Source organism: Agelaius phoeniceus, chromosome 1, assembly GCF_051311805.1.
Source record: "Agelaius phoeniceus isolate bAgePho1 chromosome 1, bAgePho1.hap1, whole genome shotgun sequence".
Taxonomy (NCBI): domain Eukaryota; kingdom Metazoa; phylum Chordata; class Aves; order Passeriformes; family Icteridae; genus Agelaius; species Agelaius phoeniceus.
This window is the reverse complement of record NC_135265.1, coordinates 151,005,294-151,014,616: the sequence shown is the minus strand read 5'-3', so window position 1 is coordinate 151,014,616 and position 9,323 is coordinate 151,005,294. Positions and strand designations below refer to the sequence as shown.

The following is a 9,323-nucleotide window of genomic DNA, read 5'->3' as shown; positions in this document are numbered from 1 at the left end:
TTCTAGGTGACATCCCACACCCCCCACACTGGGGTCCCATGTGCTGGGCAACCCTTCAGATCTCAAAAAGGGGCTTGGGGCAGCCACCCAGCAGGGCCAGAGATGAGTTTCAGCAGACCAGTGGCCCAAATCCTGGGGACAAGGGTGGCTGGTGGTAGCATTCTGTGCATTTGTGCAGCAGTGTCCCTGTCCTGAGAGCTGGGGTGGCACCCACTGCCTCTGAGAGCAGGGGACCTGTGCCAAGACACCAGAGAACTCACCATGGAGAGGGAAGCAATATGCCAGGAGGAATCCTGCAGGTTACAGTGGCAGATGAAATGGATGCAGACAGGTAAGGAATGCACATCAGGGGGTGAAGATGGGGCTTAGTTCCACTTGCCTCCAAAAGGACTCAGCTGGCACTGAAGGAGAATGGGGCCTGGTCCCTTTAAACCCCCCAGCAGCCTGTAAGCACAGGCTGGAAAGCAGAGGAAGGGGCTGTTTCCTCCCTCCCTGCATGGCCCTTTTGGGGAGATCACACAACAGCCTGGATTTCCAAGCAGCTCCCATCTCCACAGCTGGGTTATTTCTGGAAGCAGACACTGCCATCCCTTGGTTTAACCAAAGAATCACAGAACGGCTCAGTTTGGAAGTGACTTATATGGATCATTGAATCCAACTCCCTGCTCTACACAGTGCCTCCAAAAACTGGACCATAGGACCAAGAGCACTGTGGGCTCCTGGCAGGTCTCTCTGCTCCTCTCAGGTTTTTCAGGTTGGGAGACCAGGCCAAAAAAAAAAAAAACAGCAAAAAGGAGCTGAACAAACATTAACCTTGAGGTTTCCAAGAAACAGGCAACATTTCCCTGAGAGAGATGGGAAGGGGATGGGGGCACCAGCTGGACTCAGAGTCTCAGACAGAGGCTGACCAAGCCCAACAGCAGCACAGCCTTAGAGCCAGGGAGGGATGGGGGAGTGCTGAGCCCAGTCACTCACAGCCTCCCTTCTCCTGCCAGGGGCAGCTCCTGCTCCCTTGGTCCCTTCTCTGGGAGACAGTGACTCACAGAGACAACCACACCTGGCCAAGCTCTCACTGGCAGAGGGGAAAAAAGCAGCTCTGAGGAGCTCAGAGATGCCTTCCCACCACCAAGGACCCACGGGAAGTACCTGAAACTACTGAAAACAGAACAGAACCTCACAGTGCTGTGACTGCAGGTCTATTCCCACAGCTGAAATCCTGGAGCAAAGTTGAGATGGTCAGTGAGCACCTAAAAAACAGCTAAGAAGACAAAAGCAGGTCTAAAGAGTATGCCAGGAATGAAAATCAATAAAGACAGCTACAGGTGGGCAGCAGGTTGGTACAGCTGGTTCATTTCTGCAGCCAGGGAAAGTTCATTAACAGCCCTTGTGTGTTCAGTAAATTCAGTATTTAATTCCTGTAATTACCCCAAGCAGCCTGACCATGCCAGGGAAGGAAAGAAGGAACCTGGAAGTCACAGATATGGGGCTCAAAAGGGGACATGTTACAGCAGAAGCTGTTTCAGAAAGGAGAACAAGCAGAGAAAAAACCCCAGGTAATTATTTGTTACAGCACACAGAGAAGAGCAAGTCAGTGCTAAAATCATCATTCTCGAGTATCAACGGGAAAACAAACAAAGTACAGAGGCCAGAGTATCAATATAGTGTTTAATATTCTTAAATTGATATAAAAGCTAAAAAAAGTAAAATTTCTGTTGCCATGATATGATAAAAACTTTTATCAGCAGAAATATTATACAGAGTCATAAAATTTCTAGTCATAATATTTTCCAGTCGTTTATATCCTTCTATTTAGCCCTACACTGGTTTATATTTATTAAGAAAAGTAGCAGCCCATTTTGTCCTTTTATTTACAGTCTTTTAGACACTGTTTTCCACTCTGCACTGATGCAGATAAAGTTATTCTGCACAGATTTATCTGCAGACAAATGTCACCAGTGAAAAAACCACTGTGCATCAGGCACCAAGCAGGGAATGCTGCTCTGGAGACTCTTCCAGGCTGCAGCTCCTGGTGCTTGCTCCAGGGTTTGAGGAGAGGTTTTAGGTCTGTGCAGAACTTAAAAATAAAGCAGGTTCTACCCAAAATAACAGCAGTTCCTCTGATTGCAGGAACAAGAACTGAAAGGAGGAGGGGCAGAGGTTGGTCTGCACAGAGACTGAGAGGTACTTCCAAAAGCAAGTATAATATATACAGGAATTAAATAAATTAATGCTTCAGTTTAAAAAAAAATCAGTTTCACAAACTGTTCCGAATGCCAAGTGCTGTGCATTGCTTTCAAAGAAAAAATACATTAAAAAAAAATATTCATTGGAAATACATTGTTTCAGCTGGAGGAGCTTTCAGTGCTGTGGGGAGAGCCTACCTGTGCCTGCATTTTAAACACAACAGCCCCAGAAATCCCCCCAGGGGTAAGGGACACTGCCCACCTACAGCTCTGAGCTCAGGAAGATGATCACAGTGACAACCCTGCAAGTCCAAGTGCACTTGGTTTTTTCCTTTCAGTGCCCTTTTCCACCTATAACAGGCTGTAAAGACATCATGAAATCCTTTTTTTAATCAACCTTGCACTGCTGAGAGAGAGCTCCCATGGAATTACTGAGCTGGCTCTGGTGTTCCCAATGTGACCAGCCCAGCAGGTAACCCCAACCCTCCACACCACCTCATGTCCAGTTGGAGGACAGTGTCCTGTCTTCTCCCATTTCTGTTCCTTTACCAAATGTGCAGGAGCAGGACAAGGTGTGAGGGAAGATTTGTTTCCATTTCCATTTTCTACAACGCAGGGATGGAAACCCAATAAATACAAGACAATAACACTGGCAGGTGGTTGAAGTAGCTGCAAAATGCTAAAGTAAACACAGTCCCAGGTCCTTGCCTCTCCCCAGAGGAGGCAGACACATCTGCAATAATGTGGCTATCCAGCCTTCCAGATGGCAATCTTCCCTTCTTCCTTCCCCGAGCCGCTGAGGACGTACCTGTCCTCGGCCGAGCACAGCGCCTTCACCGCGTCGCCGTGACCAAGCAGCTCCTTCTCCACACTCTTCCTCTCAGCACTGACCACGTAGATCCTCCCTTTGTTCTTGCCCTGCAGCTTCCCACTGCTGCCAACCCACAGCTGGGGGAACAAAACAAACCCACATTTTTACTATTTCACATTTCAGTCCAGGACACAGTCAAGGAGGTTTATGTGGCACATTGGTACAGTGAAGGTTCCCTCATGCTTGGCTGGAAAAGGGGAACACTGAAAATTTCCTTCTCAGTATAAATAAGGGGCTTGGCCACCATTGCTTCTGGCCACCTCCAAGTTTCCTCAACTGTTGTAGCATGAGTTGAGGGCTCCTGGAGGTTGTCTCTGCTCCCCTCAGTTCAGGAAATCCCCTGTGCCCCACACTGGAATATTCAGCTGCTGATTGTGCCTGCACTGGGGCTGCTCTCCCTCACCCCTGTCTAAGGCACAGTGTGCCCAAACTACAAGAGCAGAGGAAATCCAGGGAAGAGCAACTAAAACTGCCAAGAGAAAGGAGTAGCTGTGTCCTGGGGTCATATGAGCAAAGATCAGAAAGTGGCTTGGGTTGAAGGGGACTTTAAAGATCTCATTTCAATCCCCTGCCACAGTCAGGGACAGCTTCCATGAGACCAGGATGCTCAGGGCTCCATCCATGAATGGGATGGGTCAGCCACAGCTTCTCTGGGCAATCTGTGCCAGGGCCTCACCACCCTCACAGGGAAGATGGAAAAGCCAAGACTCCTAAGCTAAGAAGCCTTTACAAAAGGTTTTTGAACTAACAGAAGAGCAGATAAGCTGAATGTAGAACCACTGTTCCACCTGAAATTAAGGAAGTCAGGGACATGTGGGAACTAGAAATTGTTCTGTTTCACTGAGAAGAAAGTACTTCTCTGTACAGGGCTGGAAGTGAAATTCATGAACCTGCTGCTCTCCAGGGAACTGTGGCACCAGCAAGTTCAAAATGAAATCACAGCCACAGAGATTGGGTCAAATAATAGGTAATAAAAGACATAGGCCAAGGTGCCAGACAGAACACATCCTATTTCAGACAGACACAGCATGCAGCTGGGTTTCTCTCCAGTTTCTTACAGAAAACAATGGCTTGTTTTTAATTAAAGCCTGTGACTGACAGCCCCACCAATGATGTTGTGAGCCTTTACCAGGCTGCAAGTTCCCTCTCCATAACTCATTGCTGTGTAGAGGGAACAGGAGTGTGAGTGGTGGCACAGGGTCTACTTGGAGCCTGTCACTAGAGGTGTCCCCCAAGGGTCAGTACTGGGCTCAGCATTGTTTAACTTATTCATAAATTACTTAAAGAAGAAAAGAAAAAGGAACAAAGTTCTTCAGTAGAACAAAAAAGAGCTTAATGCCTTGGGGGGTTCCAAACAATCCTTTCACTCCCTTGAAACAGAGGTTAAATATATCAATCTCTGCCTTGGGAAAGAATATCCTAAAATGATTTTCCATTTTAGTACAAAAGTCCAACCAGAGGCTGAATACAGAGAAAATCTCCCTATTCCATTAAAAAAAAAAATTTTGAGGAAGGAAGGAGGGAAAATGTGAGAAGAGGATTCCAAAAGGTGTTTTCCCAGTAGATATACATTAGCTATTTATTTGCAAAGTAACCTTGAATGGGCCCCTGTGGTAGCACAACTACAATCACTTGCACAGCTCCTGGTCCCACATAAAAGCAGGTACACAGAGGCCAATAGTGACATGGACACAAGATGCCAAGGCAGGAATCCACTGGCTCCTTTGGTCTGTCCTGAGTTAGAAATGTGGTAACTATTCAAGGAAAAGGTCATCTACAAAAACAGGCCAATTAATTGGCATTTGTTGTTTGTCTGGTAACCTTTTTTCAAGGCTTAGTCTGAGGAGCACTGAGATAAAATATCAAAGGACCTAAACTTTCCATTTCTACAGTTCCCTGGAAATGTCAATGGCTAATAAATGTCACCAGACATTTAACTACTGATGAGGGCTTTTGCTTGCCATGCATTTTGGGGTACACCTGCAACAGCCATTTGTGTTAGGCAGTCTTTAGCTTCTCTGATTTCAAAGAGGAATCAACATTCCAAACCTCATGTACATATGCACCCACCCAGTGAGGAAGCAATGACAGCCCATGACAGCTGCAAACAAACAAAACTTCAGTACAGAAATCCACAAGAGGCAAAAAACAGCCCAGATGTCTCTCACCTGATTTTTAACTCTTATCATACAAGTAATCTCAGAGCAATCCTGAAGATGAATCTTTTGAGGTGTACTTGAAAGGTCTTTGGTGTTCCAAATGTACAGGTCACTACTCCCCGAGTAAGAGGCCCACACTTCATCTCTCTAAAGTAAAGAAAGATACATTTAAGCACTGCTGACAGAAAATGTATCCAAATTACCAGGGTTTGTAATGCCACATGGCCCTGCCTCCATTAAACTGCATCACCAGAGTAAGTGCAATACCTCTGGAAAGAGCTGGAAGCCAAGGAAAGAGGAACAGACATCCTTCAGGTGGTGCTCGATTTTCATCTGCGCTTGAAACTCCTGAGTTGACACTACAAGAATGCAACTTCTGGTACCTTCAATATTAAACATATAAAGTTAGTAACACATGCCCACTTCTTCCCTCTCTACAAAACATGGATGAAAAAACAGCAAAATAAAATGGAATATCCAACAACTGTCTTGTTTCTTTATGTGAAGATGATTTTTGTAATTATTACAGTTTGAGGAAGGCACTTACAGCACCACAGTTGGTCATTATGAAGCTTCATAGAGGTGAGATTTTGGTAGGGCAGCTGACAGACACGGTTCACTTTGAGAGTGCTGATGTTCCAAGCAATCACCATTCCATCTAAACTGCTGGAATATGCTTCACTGCTGGCACAGATTAAAAAAATTAAGAAGTATAGTGTGCATTCATGTTCAGAAAAGAGTGCACACACAAAAGAGACTTACTTGCAAAATAACCAATTTTACAGTAATCCAAATTAATGTTAATTTTTAAGTTATCTTCAGTATTATCCTTTACAAACTCTGTATCAACTAGAAACACTGCAGGCTAACTCAGAGCTCACAGAATGAGAGCACATGACATTATGCATGAGGAGTAGAGCACAACAAAACATTCCCTATAATTCCTCTGAACAATGTTGCCTGATGGATTTTCTCTTGAGTTAGAACAAAAATATCTCAAACTGTTCTTATTTGCTACTGCACCTGAGAAAACAAATTATACTATCTCTTTTCTTTTTACCTTTAACATTTGTTGTTTAGAATGAGCAAACCTTTTTCAGAAGGGTCCAACAAGACTTAAATTCTTCCTGAAACCCAGTCACATCTGCTGCACCACTGGCAGACCTATTGACCCTGGAGCTGCTTTTCCCATGGGAAGACAGCAGCTTAAGACCTTCAGCCAACACTCTTTTCAGTGCTACCAAAAGATCAAAAGCATTTTGCCTGAACAGAACAATAATTGTATTTTTTTTTTTATAAACAGGCAGGAAAAATCCAGAAGCTTGCTGTAAACATGTAGTCAATGATGTGATCAAAGCAAAAGTGAAGTGGTCTTTAAACTGCATCTGTATCAGCTCTTCACTGGATGCTGCCACTTCCTGGCTGTTCTCATCTTCATCCAGAAGAGCATTCACTCCTTTATCCTCTTTGTTCCAAACTACACAGTGTTCTTTATTTAAAAAGGAAATTCTCAGTTGACATACACAATATGGGAACTACAAAAATGAGCTAAATGAAGACTTTATCAGCAGGATAAACCCTCCCATTTAAAGCAAGAAATTCTTTCAACATCTAGGAAAATCAAATTAGATCTACCTGGGTGTTCCATTCTTCTTCTCCACAACGATGTCTGTAACGTCAGAGCGATGATCATTCAGTTGTTTATTACAAGACATACTGTGGGTGTTGATGATGTAAATAATGGAGTCCTGAGAACCAATCCACACTTGACTCTGTTCCACCATGACCATGCAAGTCTGGGGAGAAAAAGCTCAGGGTTAAATAAAGCCTAGGAGAGAAATCAGTCTTTAATGTAACAAGGAAAAGGCTGTATTCAGATGATCACTGTAGGAGATGCAGACTTGGCTCTCCAGTGTTTTATCCTTTGCTCTACTCCATAAATAGTGAGAGGACAGATCTCTTTGCAAAGTTTATCCTTCAGTAAATAGGATTTATAATTTATCTTAGGGACTGGCTAAAGTTGTGCTTCCTGCCCAAACAAAGTAGAAGTTACAGGGGGCATCAGGGGAACTAGGGAGGTTTGTGTGCTCCTTTCCTCTGGATTGAAGCCAATCAAACTGTCCAAAGTAGCCACACTTCCTAGTTCATCCAAAAGTAGTGTTCAAGAAAATACTGTCTCCTCTGCTGTCTCTTGAATGTCCTTCCCCTCCATCACACATTCTTCCTTTACCTCCCTCCAGCCATCACTTGCAACTTTTTTTATCTTCTTTTAGGTATCTGACTCTTCTGGAAATCCATCTTTCCTCTGCCCAGCTCTTCACCATCAGCTTTACCCCTCCCTTTCTGACTCTCTCTCACACTCATCCACAGCAATCTTTTTTATCTTTCACACAAGTGACAAGTCCAATCCCTTTTCCCAGGTTGCATGCCTAGTTCAGATTCCCTTTTCACAGAATTACTCTTTCAGGCTGTCTTTCACAAACCACTCCCTTTCACCTGCTAGTTCAGACACTTTGTTTCAGAGCTCTCTCTCTCTTTCAATAGCCTCTACCTGGTTTCCTTACACCTCTTCCCAATCTCCAGTCCTTCAGTATGGGTGAATTTTTATCTGTTCCTAGGATTCCCCTTCTCTTTTGGTTAATTGTCTTTTATTCTTTCTCTTCAACCATTTCAACCCTGCTTTCCTGCCCCAGGAACCCATCAGGCCCCTCCTAAATCCAATCCATCACTTCTCACCACATTGACTTATTTTACTATTCATCCATTTAGCCTCCTTCCTGCTTTTCTCAAAAATGTTCACTTTTCCAGGTTAACTGAAGCCCAAACAACCCAACAACTTTTAAGGAATGATGTGATTTGGGGTTACAGCAACAAAAGCACACCCAGCTGCAGCAGGAGCTGTGATCCTGTGCCAGTCTCACCAGTTTAGAGCGGCCCATTTTGAAGCAGTGTTGCTGGATAGACCAGGTAGAGGCATCAAAGACCACAACCTTCCCCTCATTTAAAGCACACCAGAGTTTTGGATGAGCATTGTCCAGTCTTTCTGAAGGGTCAAGATGCCCTAGAAATAAAGCAGAGAAGATGAGAGAAGTCAAAGAAAACATAATATTTTTGGAGACCAGTGGGAAAGGCATTATTAGGCAGAGCAGGTTTGTAATGAAATGCATCTTCTGGAATTTGCATCATCAGTTATTGACTGACACAGTTCTCACAATGCATTGTGCTTGTTATCATCTGTTTGCTGAGTTCACCCAATGATTTAATCTTACACTCCAAAGACACTCAGAGCAGAGATAATCTCTTTCATTGATGACTAAGAGCTGAGCTCACTGAGACTGCAGTAAGGCTTTTAAGCCCTATAAATACAACTAATAAATTCACTCACTCTTGTCTACTCCACCAAAGCCTCTCATAGTATGAAGAAAGAAAGAAAAGCATCACTGAAACCAACAGCCTCTACAATGTTCTTTGCACTGTTGTTCAAACTAACTCCCTCCCAGGCCTCTACTGAAAAATAAAAACCCAACAAATGAATATTGATCAATGGGGGAGCATCATCCATCCATCCACCTGGCTCAGTAAGTGAGCCAGAAATCTTAATGAGAAATCAGCCCATTAACACAGAATTGAAGTCTGTGATAAGGCACATGTGCAGAGAAAGGCAAATTAAGACAGTGAAAACTATGCCTTGGAGTATCTTAATGTGCAACATTACTGTTCTTTTTAAATTATTTTTTCTGGTTTAGTATTCAACACACAACCAATCCATGTCAGAATGTGAACACATCAGGCAGGCATAATACCAGGTGTTCTAAGATAATGTGCTTTATAGGCTAATTAAAGCTGGGCTAATCTAGAGAGAGCAACACATCACCTTACCTGGAGTATAAAGCAAGACATCTATTGCCTGTGGAAATGTCTCACCAGCTGAGGGGTTGATCTTGTGCTTTAGTGTCTCTGAAGTTGTTTTGGGGACCATCATAGGCACTAAAATATATTTTTAGAAGGGAATGAAGCGCACATTTAAGCCTGAAACAGAACTCCAATTCTTATGAGATATCAATTCTACACCATTCATTCACATTTCTCACTTTTCTTTCCCTCTAGCTT

At 43.7% G+C, this 9,323-nt stretch overlaps 1 protein-coding gene across 2 annotated transcripts in view; it reads right to left on the bottom strand.

Moving 5' to 3' along the window:
- Positions 1-1,646: 1,646 nt before the first annotated feature.
- The window catches only part of DENND3 (DENN domain containing 3), a 31,966-nt gene continuing 24,289 nt past the window's right edge, over positions 1,647-9,323 (bottom strand). Inside the window, exons 17-23 of one of the 2 annotated variants that reach the window (XM_077189443.1) lie at positions 9,093-9,200; positions 8,135-8,274; positions 6,849-7,009; positions 5,761-5,897; positions 5,481-5,596; positions 5,223-5,360; positions 1,647-3,131 (exon numbers count right to left, since the gene is read on the bottom strand). In XM_077189443.1, the coding sequence (XP_077045558.1) occupies positions 2,931-3,131; positions 5,223-5,360; positions 5,481-5,596; positions 5,761-5,897; positions 6,849-7,009; positions 8,135-8,274; positions 9,093-9,200 (1,001 nt within the window). In that variant the 3' untranslated portion in view covers positions 1,647-2,930. The remainder of the gene's footprint in view (positions 3,132-5,222; positions 5,361-5,480; positions 5,597-5,760; positions 5,898-6,848; positions 7,010-8,134; positions 8,275-9,092; positions 9,201-9,323) is intronic. The other variant, XM_054635980.2, reaches the window with a different exon arrangement.